General features: G+C 39.7%; 5 protein-coding genes across 5 annotated transcripts; 1 reads left to right on the forward strand and 4 right to left on the reverse strand.

The window, feature by feature from the left end:
- Positions 1-1,799: 1,799 nt before the first annotated feature.
- LOC133729458 (low-temperature-induced cysteine proteinase-like) lies at positions 1,800-4,783 on the reverse strand. Its single transcript, XM_062156994.1, has 5 exons — positions 4,224-4,783; positions 3,265-3,497; positions 3,039-3,176; positions 2,423-2,938; positions 1,800-2,288 (listed from the first exon to the last, which is right to left on the reverse strand). Exons 1-5 carry the CDS (start codon positions 4,726-4,728, stop codon positions 2,148-2,150), a joined length of 1,533 nt encoding a protein of 510 aa, XP_062012978.1. The 5' UTR covers positions 4,729-4,783; the 3' UTR covers positions 1,800-2,147.
- Positions 4,784-7,945: 3,162 nt separating this feature from the next.
- Positions 7,946-8,789, forward strand: LOC133733171 (abscisic acid receptor PYL12-like). The gene has a single exon (XM_062160794.1). It carries the CDS (start codon positions 8,041-8,043, stop codon positions 8,557-8,559), a length of 519 nt encoding a protein of 172 aa, XP_062016778.1. The 5' UTR covers positions 7,946-8,040; the 3' UTR covers positions 8,560-8,789.
- Positions 8,790-9,949: 1,160 nt separating this feature from the next.
- On the reverse strand, positions 9,950-11,212 carry LOC133733172 (abscisic acid receptor PYL12-like). The gene has a single exon (XM_062160796.1). The coding sequence runs from the start codon at positions 10,886-10,888 to the stop codon at positions 10,394-10,396; it is 495 nt and encodes a 164-aa protein (XP_062016780.1). The 5' UTR covers positions 10,889-11,212; the 3' UTR covers positions 9,950-10,393.
- Positions 11,213-13,347: 2,135 nt separating this feature from the next.
- On the reverse strand, positions 13,348-15,202 carry LOC133729460 (abscisic acid receptor PYL12-like). The gene has a single exon (XM_062156997.1). The coding sequence runs from the start codon at positions 14,056-14,058 to the stop codon at positions 13,576-13,578; it is 483 nt and encodes a 160-aa protein (XP_062012981.1). The 5' UTR covers positions 14,059-15,202; the 3' UTR covers positions 13,348-13,575.
- Positions 15,203-17,032: 1,830 nt separating this feature from the next.
- Positions 17,033-18,346, reverse strand: LOC133729459 (peroxisome biogenesis protein 7). Its single transcript, XM_062156995.1, has one exon. The coding sequence runs from the start codon at positions 18,176-18,178 to the stop codon at positions 17,216-17,218; it is 963 nt and encodes a 320-aa protein (XP_062012979.1). The 5' UTR covers positions 18,179-18,346; the 3' UTR covers positions 17,033-17,215.
- Between the last annotated feature and the right edge of the window lie 201 nt (positions 18,347-18,547).

The raw sequence follows: 18,547 nt of genomic DNA on the forward strand, positions 1-18,547 counted from the left end.
ATCAGTTGCTGCAATCAAATTGATTTCAAAGCCGTGGTACTGCACTACATGCCTAATGGGAGCCTTGAGAAGTGGTTGTATTCTCTAAAATTTTCTTTAAACATCCTGCAGAGGTTAAGTATTATGATAGATGTTGCATCGGCATTGGAATACCTTCATCATGGCTATGGAACACCTATTGTTCATTGTGATTTGAAGCCCAGCAATATCCTTCTGGATAAGGATATGAGTGCACATGTAGCTGACTTTGGCATTGCAAAACTCTTGTGTGGAAGAGATTCGTTGACCCGAACCATCACTCAAGCCACAATTGGATATATGGCCCCAGGTAAAGAACTAATGCTAGTTTATCTTCAACTTTACATGTATTGTCCTTCATTATGAGAACATTAACGTTTAATTTTTATTATATTTGAAAAAAAAAATTACACATTTGTATGTTGCAGAGTATGGAATGGAAGGAATAGTTACTAGAAGAGGAGATGTTTACAGTTTTGGTATTGTACTGATGGAAACATTCACAAAAAAGAAGCCAACAGATGAGATGTTTGGGGACATCAGTTTGAAGCAATGGGTTGCAAATTCACCATTAGTTGATGTCGTTGATGCCAACTTACTTGGGACAGAAGAAGGAAATCATGAATTTGAGAACAAAAGGGAGTGTTTATCATCCATTATGAGATTAGCTCTAGCTTGTTCCATCGAATCACCAGATGGGAGGATAAATATGCAAGAGGCTCTAGCCACTCTAAACAAAATCAAAAACAAGTTTTTCAAGGATGCTGCTTATGATGGGTTTCATTTCTGCTAATGATCTTGGCCTTTGATTCAGTCTTCAATAAAATATAGCTATATAATTTTCACTTTATATTTATTTTTCTGTAACTGTAATACATGCCAAGGAAGATATAACATATATGCTATACCATTCTGGTTTTCAGTTTCAATCACAAAAACTGCTCTCTCAGTAATATCTACATTTTCAGTCATTTTGATCAATCCCCTGTTTCACAGTCATATTGATTTTTCTCATTTCTCACGAGGCACCAGTTTTGTTGCATTTTTCAATCCCATAATTTGGTTCTTGCATGTAGGAATGGACTCAAACTAATAATCTCTCATTAATTATTATCAAGCAAAGTAATCTGATTCATTTACATCCTATATGCATTCAAGTCTAGGCCGCTGAATATTTTTCCAAGTAGAATTTTTACCATCAAGTAATTGTTACTTATATCAAGCAAAGTGATCTGATTCATTACATCGTTTTAAGCTCTTTTGTGATTTGGATCTGAAACGAATTATTAGTAAGACAATCCGCAATGCCATGGAGCCCACACATAAAACTTATATATAGTAAGTCATTCCCAATAGGAAAGTAGCTCGATTGACATAGCAAATGAGATAAGAGACAGGGAAGGAGATGGATAGTAGAAAATTATGGGGTCTGAGGCTTTGGGAAAGAACTCATTTTTCCAGATCATTTTGAAATATTTATGTGTTCACTTCTTTCCCAAACCCCCACTCCATGACTTCCTTCCACTTCCTTTTCCTCTTACTCATTTCTGTTCTCCCTCTGGCCAACAATTTAAGACCTTTCTCAAGAAGAACATGGAAGTTTGAATCTGTTTAATTGACTACCAGGTCCTTTCCATCAGCTAATTGGTGAGAACTCCCAATCTGCCTAGGAGTTCTTAGAGTGTTATAAATGAGACTAGAGTCAGGTTCTTTTCAGCTTTATTAGCATTTGGTTTGAGCGAAATTTCCGTTGTGAATTTTGGTCATCAGAAGAATGGAAATGAGTACTAGAACAGATTTTACTTAAAATCCAATATATTACAAAGACAGGACAATAATAAAGTTGAAACCATCTTCAACTTTGTGGTACAAGATTGGAAAAATAATCCACTAAACTTTGCTGTAATTAATCAATTTATTCTGTCGATTGCACCACTTAGAGAAATTCACTTTCCTCTGATATATGTTTCCGTTTCTGGTTTTTGCTTACAGCATATGTTCAATGAATCAATGTTCACGAGATCACTGTCTAAAGCAGTATCAACAAATGACTGCTTGACATTAATTTAAATAGGGAAGAGTAGCAACAACCTTCAAACCTCACTGAAAAACAAATACGGTGCCCAGTCTCAGCGCATTGCAGCAAACCGGTTCATCTTCCACTGTAGAGGGTGGTATGTCTTCTCGGTTTGCTCTACTTTAGTCCATGGGAACTTGTGCTTGGCAATCTTTCTCTTCTTTGCAGCTACTCCCAAGTAGTCTCTGCCATTCTTTATAACAAAAGGAGAGAGACAAGTTATTAAATTAGCCAGAGGCTGATTCTAATAATCAACTGCAAACTATTAGTTTTCATGTATCACAAACAAGGAGGGACTGAAACAAAAGACTGGTAGTGTTTCCATACCTTAAGACACAGGCCTTCCTCGACATCACAAATGGGATAGTCACTTGGACAGCAGTATTCAGTTCCAGTGCAGCAAACCGCATTCTCATAAGCACAGCAACCATAAATCAAGCAGTAGTCAAAGAATTCATAGAGGCAACAACATGTCTCATCAGCTGGACAATAGGAGAAGTCTCCGCATTGGCTTGGTGAAGGAGAGGGTGGTGGTGGCGGTGTCACTGGTGGCGGTGGTGGAGAGACAGGTGTAGGAGGTGGTGGTGGAGGAGTTGGGGATGGATAAGGAGAGGGTGCAACTGACTCTTTGGTAGGATATGAAGCCATGGCATTGACTGCACAAACCCCATATGGCAAATCGGTGTTCCTTCTGAGGTAAAAGTATCCTTCTATCCCCCAACTAGTTCCCCATGAATTCTTTACAATCCAGTAATCTTCACCGTTTTCAGAACCATATCCTACTATTAGAACGGCATGATCAATGTCATTTGGATCGTCGGAGCACTCACCGTCAAAAATTCCCTGATTAAATCACATTACGTTTCATTTAGACAATGTCCTTGGTAACATATCAGATATCAAGGCCAACAAATGAAGTGAAATGAACAGCAATTAGACTTACTCCTGAGTATAATTGAAAATCCCAAGAAGAGCCATCCATACCAACGCTAATGGGTTGCTGAAGCACAGCATTGAAAACACCGGTCTCTGTCTCTTCCACATCTGTATAGCCATCGATGGTGACAACTTTGGTTTCCTCCTGATACAAGGAAACTCCCAAATAAGAACAGAGGAAAATAAATGAAGCATTGTCTCGGACAACTACAATATGTAAGCAATAAGCTAACCTTGGTGACATTGCAGGTACCATCAACACCTGTGTAAGGATAATCAGATTCTGTGTCAATGCCACCATTGCTAATAACCCATTCGAAAGCGTAGTCCATGTAGCCTCCACTGCAGCCTTCGTCGGTAGTGTCACAATCCACAAGTTCTTGCTCCGAAAGACTAATGAGGTCTCCGGTGTCCAGTGCATTTATTCCTTCGATGGCTCCAGTGGAAGAAAATGCCCAACAACTTCCTGTGAAAAGATCAAAAAAGTTAGCAAATTTGACAACTACCAACTGTCGGTTTTTCCGAAAATTGAAAGAAGAGGTAAAACATTATACACCATCACTTGCCTAACAAACTTATTTATTCAATAGAACAGTAGAAACGGCACTACAGCAAGACATATTCAGTCAGATTATAATTAATATCTTCAGGTCTGAAAGCTATATTCTCTTTTGTCAATGACCTTGTATAACTACCTAACATTTTTCTTTTCTTCAACTAACTCATACAATATCTAAAGCATCTTTTATCATTCTGAATCTGAGATCATGAATTGATTGTAGAAAGTGAGAGATACCAAAAGGTCAATGAAACCTTCCCACAAAAAAAAAAAAAAAAAAAAAAGTCAATGAAGAATGAACAGAAATCAAAATTTTGGCTTTCTCTAAGTACCCAATTCATTCTACTGGTTGAAGAAGGTCTCCCTTTTTAGGAAAGATTGAGAATTCCTATTCCTCTGTTGTTAACCTTCACTGTTCATTATAAAGTTTATGTGACAAGGCCTATTCTTAGAGCACTTAACATGCAGCTGAACTTAAACTATCTAAATATGCATATGCATCTGTCGTCAAACCTTTCAAATCAATCTAAACGGGAAATTATAAATTCTGGTCTCTCACTATGTACTTGAACTTAGCAAATAACTGAATTGAAATGTATTTACTAGCTACTGAAATAAGTGATTGAAACATACCACAACTGCCTTGGTCCTTAACAGGAGTGACAATTCCCGCCTTCCTCCAATCCAAACTTGCAGGAGCATCCCTAGGCAGCTCTGCTTTCTTTTGCTGCTGCATTTTCCTCACCAGTCTGTCCCTTTTGCTGATCGGCATTCGGACCTTTTTCGGCATATAAATCGCCCTGAACTCCTCATTGCTCAAATCAGCAAACTTGTTCAACCCAACTCTCTGAGTATCATGCTTATTAGCTGCAGCCTTTTTCTGTGCATGTTTCTCCAACACAAACCTGAGATTCCTCTTGAAATTCTCAAACCTCCTCTCATGCTCCTCAACATGGTTATACACCTTTCTGTGCTTCTCCCTCCACAGCCGGAAGAGCTCCACCACTCTCTCCTCAGCTGGGAAGTTCACTGTTTCACCTCCCACTATGGAGTACTCACTAGGGAGACCATAAGAGAAGCAAGCTAGTGAAGCACAGATGAGAAAAGCAAGAGCCAGTTCAATTTTGTGGCAACCCATGACTTCCTAAACTGGGTTTCCACTGGCTATGGTTGGGATTGATTTGATCCATCTGGCATTGTAATGTATATAAGGTGAAACAACTAACTATCCAGCTTGCAATTAGCCCAGCCTACCAGTCAAATTTGGTATTAAAATCATTGTTGGTTCTTTTAGTCCTCTCTTGTTGTTTGAGCTCGATCCACAAAGGGACTAGAAAGCAACTCGATGTAAATGTGCCTGCTATTTTTTGTTTGTTAAGTACCAGTATTTGTTGGTGGTTCTAGTGGTGAGTGTTGGTACCCGTCTGCAGTTCAGACCCTTTGACTTGGCTGTCAAAGACTGGAAGAAGCAGGTGAGCTACCATTCAACCCTCCTCAATCAAGCTTCAAATTGAGAGGGAAAAGAAGTTGGACTTGTCTCACCTCGTACACCGATAATGGGCCCATAAACAAACAATAATGGGCCTGCAAGCAGCGTACACCGAACTACCTCGTTTAACCTGTTAGCTTAACGAGTCGTAACGAGTGCAACGCATCCATCTGCCAGGCCTGTGGCATAAGTTCGGAAACCCATTAACGACCCATCTTCTTAAAACCCGTTTTCACGGCACTCTTTTGTTACTCCTACGAAAAAAAGTTAAAAACTTGTTAACGACCCACCTCATGGAGACCCGCTCATAACCCGTGGAGCCGGAGTTCAGATATTTAGAGCACATTTTGCATCTTTCAAGAGGATAAATATGATAAGGGCTTCCTTGTCCCCTAGTGTTTTTTGTTTTTTTTTTTTTTTTTTTTGGTAGTGTATAACGTGTGGTCAGCCATGAACAAACAATGCAAGTAAAGTCTCCTACCATACGATCATCCTACTGCTGCAACTCTCAGACTGAGCATCAATCATATCAATTTGTTTTTGAGTTCTTTACCTCACAAAATTGAGGTGCGTCATGTGTGGTCCATGTGCGCATTTTAGTTTATCAATGGATATGGAGCCAGCCTGCATAACAGAGTCCACCATCTATATGTAGATATAATCAACACTATACATCACCCATTTATGGAGTTTTTTTTTTTCTAATACAATCTACTGCAGTGCATTAAAGTTTATCAATGGATGCTATCTATATGTAGATATAATCAAACACTATACATCAGCCATATATGGAGATTTTTTTTTTTTTTTTGAATAAAATATAATGCAGTGCATTGATAGAAGGGCACCGCCATTTCTGGGGTTGTGTAGCTAATAATTGAATAATCTTGGTTGAAAAGTTCATTTCTATATTTAAAACCTATAAAGAGGTTAACCGACCAAAAACAAAGAATCTGCAGGGGGGTGAGTAGAAGTTGTGGAAGGGGATAAGGATAGTTGGAAGTTCTACAATCTACTAGTCCTAGGCTGCTAACCAACTTGCAAAGAAAAGTTAGGTTGGATCAGCAAAAGGGACACACTGGTGAAAAAACTAGAAGATAATTGTGTACAATCTTGAAATGGAGATCGAAACTCATACCATGCGTTCAAGACTTAAAAAAAATATTATAAATTTTAAGAAATGAGAATTTTATTGTAAAACTTATGTTCAACCACAATTATAATGAGTAATTATAAACTTTTTATATAACTTTTGATTAATTTAGTCTTTAGTCAACTACCAAGTGAATGTTGAACAAGATAATAGAACCATACTGTTCTTTGTAATCCCGAAAAGATAATTTCACTCTTCCACACTTATTCTCAATATATTAATATATATATATATATATATATATATAAAATCTTGCTATGCTAAAGAAGGTCCTTAATTCTCCTAAAAAAAGAATCACTATTATAATTTATGGTAATGCAAGTCTGACTAGGAATATAATATATATATACACACACAGACTTTCTATGCTAAGGAGGTCTTTATTTTTTTTTTTTTAATTAAATAGAGGATTAGGCGATATTAGTTCCTCTGCGACAGCCGATTTGGGGTGACTGGCACCCACCCACAATCTCGAAAGAAAGGGGTCATCGCAACCGGGAACCCACCGCCCATCCCTCTATTTTATTTTATTAAAAAAGGAAAAGAAAACACAAGAAGAGAGAGGGGGACAAGAACCAAAACCTCTCTGAAAACAAAATGAAATAAAGTACTCAAAGTGAGCACTGAGCTAAAATAGTTACAAACTAATGAATAGAGCAATCATGCAGCAGAAACCACCGTTGCATGAAATCTATCAAGCACTTCAGAATTAGCTAATACGGAAATTCGGTAACCCTTGCAGATTGTGAACAAAGGCAGCTGATGCACAAGGAGGGCAAGAGTCCCACCAATAATGCCCCTCATGATCCACCCCATAGTTAGCTAAGCAATCAGCCACTTGATTCCCTTCTCGATAAATATGTGAAAACTGAATCTGCATAGAGGAGAGAATGATACAACAATTGACTCAATCAACACTTAGACGCCAAGGGACTGAGTAATTTTTCTTGGCAAGAAAGTGAATTGCTACCGCTGAATCACACTCAATCCAGAGAGAAGTCCATCCTTTTTCTGATGCTATTGAAACTGCATGAATAATGGCTTAAGAAACGGATTTTCATATTTTGATAACTTTTCGATCACATATTCACATCTTAACCGTTCAGTTTTTAGGTATATATGAGTATATCATCTCTGTAAATTTTCAGTCAAATTGACGATCGTTAAGGCATCCAAAACTGCAATTTACACGAACGAACCGAATCTGTCCAACCTGAACCATTCGTGTAAATTGCAGTTTTGGATGCCTTAACGATCATCAATTTGGCTGAAAATTTGCATAAGTGATCTACTTATATATACTTAAAAACTGAACGGTTAAGATGTGAATAAGCAATTGAAAAGTTGTCAAAATATGAAAGTCCATTTCGTATGCTAAGTTAATGACCTCCTTAGCATAGAACGTCTATGTGTGTATATATATATTATATTCCTAGTCAGACTTGCATTACCATAAATTATAATAGTGATTCTTTTTTTAGGAGAATTATTATAATTGATCCTTCAATTTTCCTCTATTTTTGCATTTCACTGATAAAGACAGGTCATGTAAGGCTGGTCCATGAAAGTCAGGAAAAGAGCTGAATTGTCCAATCACAAACAATAGCCTTGCCGCCCAGGCACCGGATCGAATCAAAATCATCGAGTCCAAAGATATTTAAGAATATAATAAGAAACAAACCAATCTCTTTTTCCATTTAAATATCTATCCAAGCCTCAAATTTTTTTCAATATTTTTTTTTTTTGCCTAGTTAAGCCAATCACCTGGAACCCCTTGCTCGACCATCTTCGTCCATCAAACTTTCCTGATGGATAAGCAAGATAGTCACCATAACCAAGCCCTCTTGCCAAACCAGTGTGGCTCAAGCCATAGCCAAACCATAGACGCACCACTCCCCTTAGTTTGGTCCATAATCCGCCAATTCGACAACCCTCAAGCCCACAAGCAGTTCATCAAGAGCTGCACCATGCGCGCCGGCGACGGCGGCACCGCCGGGAGCATACGTGAGGTTATAGTCAGCTCCGGCTTGCCGGGGAGTAGCAGCATGGAGAGGCTTGACAAGCTCGACGACGACAAGCATGTCATGAATTTCAGCATTGTTGGTGGTGACCACAAGCTTGCAAACTATAGTTCCATCACCACACTGCATAAAGAGGACGAGGAAGAAGAAAAGGGTGGATCGGAAAAGACGGTGGTGACTCAGTCGTATGTGGTGGATGTTCCGGCCGGAAGTAGCAAGGAGGATACTTGTTTGTTTGCTGATACTATTGTTGGATGTAACCTGAGATCATTGGCTAAAGTCACAGAAAAGATGGCTGGTAACTAATTTACTACCTTTCTAGGCCTAAGGATTTATTGAGATTTCAGAGGATTCTTACCTACTCAATCCGCTTTGTGATTGTTCATGTTGTTTGATCTTATGCTGCTGTTTGTTGACTTCTTGCCAATAAATGTGTGATATTCCAGTAGTGTATGCTAATAAACTTCATGTAGTCCATTTCGGATTCTAATGCTATTGACAATCCTTCATTTGTAATCCAAGTTTGTTAATTTATCTTTCAGAGAACTCAGTTCATCAAGAGGTTTTGGTAAGACAGATGTATATGTTTGATTTAAGCAAATCTCCTAGACTTAAATGGAAAAAAAGACCTGCTGTTCTAACAGCATTTCATCAGCCTCCTTCATTTGCTCCAAGATAGCCCTATCATACTGAAAAAGAAAAACAGGCACAACATTAGCGCATATTATACAGTAATTTCCAACCATATCTCAGATAATCGTACTATGGCCACCAAAATTAGACAAAGGAGATGACTAAACAATCAAAATATATACTATGAATATATAATAAATAAAAGAAATGCAAGGTATAATTTCTACGATTTGGAGCTTGAGGTCAAAGTTTTACGCCTCAATGTACCTTCTTACTAACTCAAACCAGAACAAAGTAGAATAAGAGTTTCTAATTCATCTTTGTTAGTATAACTTGGTATCAAATACGTGGACCAGCAAAATTATTACAGGGAGTGTTCAAGTTTTTTAATTACATAATAATTTCTGTCAGTTGTCTTTCTCCTTCTTGAATTGTAACTCTCGGTAAATTCCAGTGCTGAAACTTATAATACATATCATATTATAGAATATGCAAGCTGCGTAGAAATCTAGTTGGTACATCACTACACTATCCAAACAGACCCCCCAAGTTTATCACTGTAATGTAAAGTTTATGACTTTCTCTCTGCCATAGACCTAAGTTTATCACTGTCATGCAAATTTTTTGTCTGGGGCATGAAAGCTTGTGTTTCTAACTTTCTATGCTTCTTTGCTTTCTTGCTGTTATATTGTTCCCCTGTGTTGTCATTCTAAGGAAATCAGATAAATTCCAAAAGCATTAGACAAAATTGACCAATATATATATGCAACTTCATCTTGGTCTATCATTTGCATATTTATTTTTATCAACAGATATTTGGGTTTACCTCTCAGTTGAATACGATGGAAAAACTAAAAAACTCTCAACTACAATTGCATTCTTTGGTAGTTGTTGGACATTGCTTGCATGTTATATATATATATGCTTCTTCTTTTTCTTCCTTATGCATGAAAACCCAAAGATGGGATAGATTTTATTATCATGATCGAGATAGGAGAAGTACAAAGGATTACAAGATCAGTGAAAGGAAACAAGAGTAAACCCTGTCCTCCGCCTGGAAAAGTAAAGAAAAATGCAAGATCTCACTAACTAAACTGGCAGCCTGGAACTAGAACAAGAGAGACACAAGACAACAAAGCTCCGCAAGAACACCTCAAATTAACACAAAAGACCAAAAAAGGTGACGGAATTGTATGCTTCCTTTCCCACTTATTTGAGAGCTGTGTTTTTGGGCCATGGCCATCAACAAGAAAACCAAATACAAAAGTGCTAAGGGAACAACTTTACTGCTTTGCTTTCTTTTCTTTTCCATTTGACTAAATACTGGATAAAAGAAATTTATGAAGTTCTTATCATACAGCAGGTATGATAGTTATCACATAATGACCACGACAAGAAGTCAAGAACAACAGCATAGCAGGAACAACAAACAAATTAATTAAACAGACTTAGAAACCTTTGAACTCGATCTCTAATAAAACTCTTGATGAAAAAGCTAATTAATTGATCAATTACCAGCCATCCTTTCTGCAAGTTTAGCCAGTGACCTAAGGTTGCAGCCTATGATAGTATTAGCAAACAAGCAAGCATCCTCTTTACTATTCCCAGCAGGAATATCCACCACGTAAGATTCAATCACAACAGTCTTCATACCTTTCTCTTCTTCCTCTACATGCACCGTCGTAGTAGAACTGTAGTTGACAAGCTTGTGTTCGCCACCAACAATGCTAATATTTATGATATGCTTCTCCTCATCAAGCTTGTCAAGCCTCTCCATGCTGGTTTTACCAGGTAAACCAGAGCGAAGTATCACTTCACGAATGCTTCCTATGCCTCCGTCCCCAGTGCGCATTATGCAGCTCTTTACGAAGCACTTGTAGGCCTTAGGGTTATCAAATTGGCGAAGGATTGACCAAACCAGAGGAAGTGGTGCATCTATGATCTGGACCAGGCTTGAGCCACACTGATTTGGCAAGAGGGCATGGATATGGTAACTGTCCATTTGGGTTATGTACCAGGCTTAGGTGACATGCAACCAGTGTGACTTTTCTTTGTTGTATAGTTGGAGACGATGGTTATATAAAGGGGTTGTAGATTGGCATAAAATTCACTTTGGTGAGGCAAAAAACAAGACTTTGAGGCTTTACAGCTGTTATTGATCAAAGACAAAATGCGATTGGCTAGGGGTGCTTGGGACTTGGGTTTTCCCTAGTGGCCAAAATAAACCTTATCTGCGAGTTCTGTTACTGTATAGTATAAGCATCTTATTGTATGCATTAATATCATAAAAAAGAAATAAAAGTTCTCAACTCTTACAATAAATGCATTCAAATGTTACCATCGCCATGGACCGTGAATTATAAGCAAACTAGTTTGATACACGATTAGTTTTATGATTGTAATAGGAGAGAAGGTTCTAGAATTTCTAGTCATATTCGGAATAGTTTTCCTTGTATCATTAGAATATGTACTTTGTAATCCCTATATATAGGGCTCCTATTATCAATAGTGGAACACACAATTATCTCATCAATCTCTCTCAATTCTCTCATTCTAAAACACAAAGCACCTTGGCTTCTAAATTTACTCAATCAAAACCTTTCTTTTGTTTCTCTAACATTGAGGTTCAATGCTTCCTAGATTCAACAATAATCTCCTAAACCCAGCAATTAATGGAAAACACACTTGTTGTTCGAACACCATTTCATCAGCTTTCTTGATTTTGCTCCAAGATTGCGCTATCATACTGAAAGAAAAGGGTCGAGAAGGTTTGATTTTGGTGAATTTGGAAATGGAAGGAAAGGGAGGACGATGAATTGGGTAGGAGAAAAGAGACTGTGTTTGCTCTTCCCAGATTAAAGTCATTAAACAACCTAGAAATTCTAATTTAGCTAAAATTCTCGGCTGGATGATTGATTTTATTTTCAATTTTTGAGCCTTTTCCTATTCCATCCATTAATGCTGGCATGGAAAAAAAATTCACACGTGTCAGTTTCTGATTGAGTGGTCGTATATGTGACGTGGTGCGAGTGCCCTACCTAAGTATTTCTCTTGATTGACCCATGCTTTTTCATGCTATGATTGACCTTTTTTTTTTTTTTTTGATGACATTGATTGACCCCATTCTTTCAAGAAAGAAATGCTCGCAGGTGTTAGAAAATAGAAACATCAGCATTTTCATTATGTATTTAGGTGTGAGGGATGGGCCACTGACCATTGGTGTCAAGCCCAATTGTTATCACCATTTGTGTTGAATGGTGTCAAACTATTTCTGAAACAAACCATTGTCAAATAGTGTCTATTATTGGTGCCCTTAAGGCCCAATTTGTAGTAATGAGAAACAACATTAGCTGATCATATTGAACACTAATTTTCCAACAAAATCTCAGACGTTATCCCCTCTGCATTACACAAAGGAGAGGACTAAACAACTAAAAGAAGTGCAAGGTATAATTACTAAATTTTGAAGGTTTGAAAAAAGAAGGCCAACTTTGTAGAAAATGAGTTTCTGATTCATCTTTATTAGTAACTTGATGGGAATGTTCATCATCTTTCATCAAATTCTAATTTCGCTTAGTCGAAATTCTAATCCTCACCTCGTATGAACTATTGCACGATTCTCTCTGCATGTCATGCCTAGTAAAGCACAAAAGAAGCAGCATCTCGAGGTTCACGATCCAAATCACAACAAGTAATGAAAAGCAAACCTTTTTCTTTGATCCAACAATGACATGGATTCAAATCATCAGCCTTCTTTTGCTCTACTGCTGCAGTTTTTTATCAGCATAGAAAAAAAAAACGAAAAAAAAAAGCCGCTACATCCGAGCAAGTAGAGGGTTGACGGCATCAATTTCCCTCTTTTGCTTCCACTCCGGTGAACGGTGGTTCAGCCCCCAATCCGCTGCCACTCGGGGCTGTCTGTGCTTGCAGTGTGAAATGACATTTGTTAATGCTGGAAGATCACCGCCTATTAGTGCTTGCCCTCTTGGCTAGGTTTCTTTAGTTTGTTCTTATCTTGGGCTCCTTGTAACCCAAGAAACAAAAATCAAATAGAAGAGTTTCCATGTAATGAATTGTGTGTTTTCTCCCGGCAGATGTAATCAAGCAGCACATCTATTTGCTAAATATGCGTTTATATTTCCGAAATTTTACATGGATATGTAATATGGGCATGGGCAGTGAGTCAGTGACCATGCGGAGCAATTTTGCACCTTCGTTTTCGTCTAATCAAGTGAATTTTCGATAAAAGCTATTGGGGAAGGGGTAATCAAACCCTACGACCCGAAAATTGCATATGACTATGAACAGAGCAAAAAGTCCCGACTTCAGCTGCATTCTTGTTAGTTTCACACTACAATTTTATTTTTTCACTGCTTTGAGATTTGAGAATCGGTCTTTGTCGGCCATAGTCATCGAAACCAAGAAGCACAGGACCATAAACAACTTTCCTTTGCATTCTATTCTTTTCTTTCAATTTGACCAAACACCGGGTAAAAAGAAGTATTCATGAAATCATGAATTTTATGATGAAATGTCTGCGAGATGCCTCGCATATTTACAACTACAACAAGAAGAAGCAACAACAACAGCACAGCCTGTACAATAGCCACCGCAAAATATGAAACAATTTAAACGAGGTCAGAAACCTCTTAACTATCTGATAAAACCCTCGATCGTACAAACTATTAATCAATTAGCAGCCATCCTTTCTGTAACTTTAGCCAGTGACCTGAGGTTGCACTCTATGATAGTATTAGCAAACAAGCAAGTATCCTCTTTACTACTCCCAGCAGGGACATCCACCACATAAGACTGAGTCACAACAGTCTTTCTACCTTTCTCTTGCACCGTCGTAGTAGAACTGTAATTCACCAGCTTGTGTTCTCCGCCAACAATGCTGAAATCAAGGACATGCTTGTCATCGTCAAGCTTGTCGAGCCTCTCCATGCTGGTTTTGGCAGGTAAGCCAGTGCTGACCATCACTTCACGTATGCTTCCTACGCCTCCATCCCCAGCGCGCATTTTGCAGCTCCTTATGAACTGCTTGTAGGCTTGAGGCTTATCGAACTGGCGAAGGATTGACCAAACGAGAGGAAGTGGTGCATCTATGGTCTGGACCACGCTTGAGCCACACTGGTTTGGTGAGAGGGCATTGCTATGATAGCTCTCCATTATGGGTTTGTGGTTTGGGTTTGATAGTATAGTACCTGAGGCTTGGCAGAAACTCTTCCTACTCCTTTGTTGGTGTATTTGGAGACCATTTTGGTAATGCTATATAAAGGGGTTGTGGATTGGCTAAGCTTGGGAAAAGACAAAACTCCCTCTCTTTGGCTGGCAAAAGACAAGAGCTTGAGGCTTTAGAGCAGTTATTTTATTAAAAACAAAGAAAGTTTGGCTTCTTATGGAATGGCTACGGATGCTTGGGACTTGGGTTTGATTTTGTGCCTTCGCAGCTAAGTTCATCTTCTTCTGAGGGTTTCCTTATGGTTTAGCATCTACATCTTATCCTGTATTTATGGCTAAAAAATACAGTGATAACTCATGTATTCATGGCTATAAAATATACAGTGGAGTTTTTACCCTAAAATAAATGCAGTCAGAATTCTAATCATTCTAATTTTAATCTATCAAGGTTCAAAACCAGCTTGTTTTCTGAATACAATCTTCTGCATTCACACTCTAATATAAGTTCAATGTGATACCCATGTGCTTCAGTTAGAATTTCATCTGAGACCAGTGGCACTACCACTGCTGTTCGCATGGACTCAACAATCACTAATCTTTGTCTTCCTCAGAGGGAAAATTCTCATTTCTTGGTCGTCAACATTATCGTTAATCTTATCTCATTTCTTGGCTTCAACAATCATCTTTATATTTATGTTTAAAACAACTTAAATTAAATTAAAGATAAATTTTTAATAACAGTACATGAGTTATGGATCGTTCTAACTTTTGGTGAATATACTTTCGAAACTATCAAAAGGGTACATGACTTTTAAATCTCGACCCAATTTTGGTATATGCCGTCAACATTATCGTTAATATTCTTATGTAATTATTCATTTGTTGAAGGGTAATATGGTATTTTTACAGTTTCCTCTCTCTCTCTCTCTCTCTCTCGACACTCTCTGACTCCCTCTCTCTCCCACAGACCCAACCCCTCTGTCTTTACTTTGCTAGCTCGATCCCAAGAGACATTATTTCTCCTCTTCTCTTACAATTTCAACCCCAAAGTCAGAGTTGAATCATCTCACAATCTGGGTTTTGGGGGCCTTGTTCTAATCTGAAAAAGGGTTTGCTTTTTTTTTTTTTTTTTTCCTTTGTATGAAATCTGAGGGTTGACAATGGAAGCGGGGAGGAGGATATTGGCGAGTCATCGGTCGTGCTCCGGCCGGCGAGTGGTGGCGAGGAAGAAGAGGGCCGCCGGATATGGGTTCGTCAATAGGGTCAAGAAGTTTCAGGTACAGGCAAACGGAGTCACGGGGGCGGGTTTGGATTCGGAGAAGGATCAGGTCCGTGCGGCGACGATGCTGAGCTTGAGCCGCGACGATGGGGTTGATTAGATGGGGGATGAGGTGGAGGCGGCCGCTGCAGAGACTTTGTCCAGGCACTATTGGGTGAGTTCAGTGAGTTTTGGTGTTAACTGAATTGTATGGGCATGATTTTAGGGGTTTGGTTCAGCTTCTAGTTGCTAATTGTGTGGAATTTGGGGTTTGATTAGTGATTGTAGATGATCAAGGGAGCAAAATGTAGTGTTAATTGAGTTTGACTATTGTTGTTGGAGAGTTGACTGATCGGAATTTGCTCAATGCTACCACAGACCCAACCCTTTCTCTTCCTCCATGCCGCGACCACAGACTTGAAAAGTGTGGTGGTCGACTGCATGGTCAAAGTACGGTGGTCAACTGCAGTCAGTACGAGAAAGGCTGGGTTTTGGATTGAAGGAGAGACTGAGGGAGAGAGGCAGATCGGATTTCAGTGTGTGTGTGTGAGAGAGAGAGAGAGATGGGTGTCCAGTTTTGTTTTGTTTTGTTTTTTTTATTATCCTTGAAAAGACGGATTTACCCTTAAAAATTTGACGGAAAATACACTAACTAACGGAAAAAGTAACGGCGTGTACCAAAATTGGGTCGAAATTTGAAAGTGATGTACCGTTTTGATTTTAACAAAACTTGATTCACCAAAGTTAGAACGGGCCATAACTCATGTACTGTTCTTGAGATTTTCTCTAAATTAAAATATATAAAAAAACAATTGGCCCACAGTATATTTGTATTTGTTTATAAAAGATATATTTGCAAATAACTTGACCCAGACAACCAACCCTATTCCACCTGGTGAAGCTAAAACGAGGCATTCTTTGCGACTCTGCTTTCAACTCAAGCTCATTGTTTGTATTCGGTTACAGTAGAAAATGGTGTAAACTGACAACTAGCCACAATATTCAAACAACCAAAACCTAATCCACCTGGTGAAATTAAAACGAGGAACTCTTTATGACTTTTACACTCAAGTTTATTGTTTTTATTCCGTTACAGTATTAAATGGTGTAAGTTGACCAAAGAGAAAATTGGGAAGGTTATGATCACTCAGCAAGGAGAAAATGGTGAAGAAACCAGGGGAATCAAAACTACCAATCCGAGTTATAGCCTTACAGGTTGGAGTGCTGAGATAAAGTGAATAAGACCCTCCTAGGTTTCATACTTTCATTTGCTCTTCTAGCTTTTTGACGGAAATCAAAATTTGTAACCTAGTGGTTGAGGAGCTAATGCATGGTTTCTACTTCTTACTACTGAGCCCCTTGAAGAATATCAAAACCTTCACACTTCATATGCCTCTGCACTTCTAACAAATATAAACATCACCAACTCCAAGTAATACACACACTCAAGGTAAGTTAGCGCCAATTATATGCCATCAAACCCAATCAGATTTTCCCTTCCTCTGAATTCATCATCTTTACAAAGCTCTATGGCAATTAGGAACATGGTAAAATTCAATTGGCATAATAAGAAATCATAGAACTTCACAAAGCAAATGCAACGAAAACTCAGTCCAGCTTACCATCAATCCTAACACAGACCCAACAGTATATATAAGGATAGACTGAACTTCATCAGAGCACATCACATCACAAACAAGTAGATGACCAAAGAAGCAATCTCATTTCTCATTGAAAACTGACCTTATAGTTCATTCAATTTGCTATACAAGTTCCAAGATATGATCTTTATTCAGTAACTAAGCATTGGAGCAATCACATTTCACAATTCAAGAACTAGTATAAAGAAAAAAAAAGAAAAAAGAAAAAAGGACTAACTTCTGGTTTTCAAGGCGCTCTGGGGTCAGTACCGTGCTGCCAAACATAGACAAGCTCATCCCAACCGGTGCTGGCAAGAAGTCCCTCCACCAAAACGCTCATATCGATTCCGACGGCGAACTCCGAGTGGTGGTCGTACCGCCCCACCAGCGCATCCTCCACCATGTAATCCCACAGGCAAACCGACATGTCGTACGAGCACGACATCATCAGGCTCTGCCGGTGCGGCGAGAATTTGACTTTCCTGACGGCGTAGCCGTGGCCGTTGAGGACCGAGATCGGAGCCCGGATGGACCTGACGTCCCAGACCTTGATCGATTTGTCGACGGAGGCGGTGGCGATGACGCAGTCGTCGTACTTGTTCCAATCGCAGGAGAGGATCTCAAACTCGTGCGCCGGGATGATCATGGTGGATCCGGGCTCACGCACGTCCCAGACGCGTGCGGTGCAGTCGCCGGAGGCGGAGGCGAAGACGTCGGCGTGGCGGGGGTTCCAGACGGCGGAGTAGACGCAGTAGGCGTGCTCCTTGAAGGTGCGGACGGAGGCGGGGCGGTCGACGGTCCAGAGCTTGACGGTGTCGTCCCAGGAGGCGGTGAGGAACGAGTCGCGGCGCGTGGGGTTGTAGTCGGCGGAGCTGACCTCGCGCGTGTGCTCGTGGAGGGAGCGGAGGGGGTTGGAGGTGGGCGGGAGGGCGAGGTCGTAGAGCTTGACGGAGCCGTCGGCGATGGCGGCGACGAGGAGGGAGTCGTGGGACTCGGACCAGGCGACGTCGTAGACGCCGTCGGCGGTGTCGAAGGAGACGAGCTCGGTGATGGGGGTGGGGCCCGGGGCGGCGGGGGAGAGGTCGATGACGTGGAGGCGGCCGTTGCCGAGGATGCCGAAGTTTTGGGAGGTGGCGACGGCGAGGCGGGACTCGTAGAAGGGGCTGAACTTGACGGAGTAGCCGTTGAATGGGGTTTTGAAAACCGGCATTGTAATCTAACTCCGGTTCTGCTCTCCCTCTCTCTCTCTCTCTCTCTCTCTCTATTTCTATCTCTTATCTCTCTATGCGTTTAGTTTTGGATTTGGATTTGGGGATTTACAGAGTCCTGAGGGATTTGGGGGTGTGAAACATTTATCCTTTGTCTTTATTTTTCTTGGGATATATGCAGAGAGTTGAGTAGGTACTAGGTACTATACAAGTTTTTCGTTTTCTTGTAAAAAAATTAATCAAATCTTCATTTTGTCTAGCCATTTTGATTATTCACCCGAGAAATTATTAGGCGTCACATGTTAAATCAAAGTAATGTATTCATTCATAGTAACTACTTCGGTTATTGTAATAGAATCGAAGACATTTGT

This window comes from Rosa rugosa, chromosome 2 (assembly GCF_958449725.1).
Source record: "Rosa rugosa chromosome 2, drRosRugo1.1, whole genome shotgun sequence".
NCBI classification, from domain to species: Eukaryota; Viridiplantae; Streptophyta; class Magnoliopsida; order Rosales; family Rosaceae; genus Rosa; species Rosa rugosa.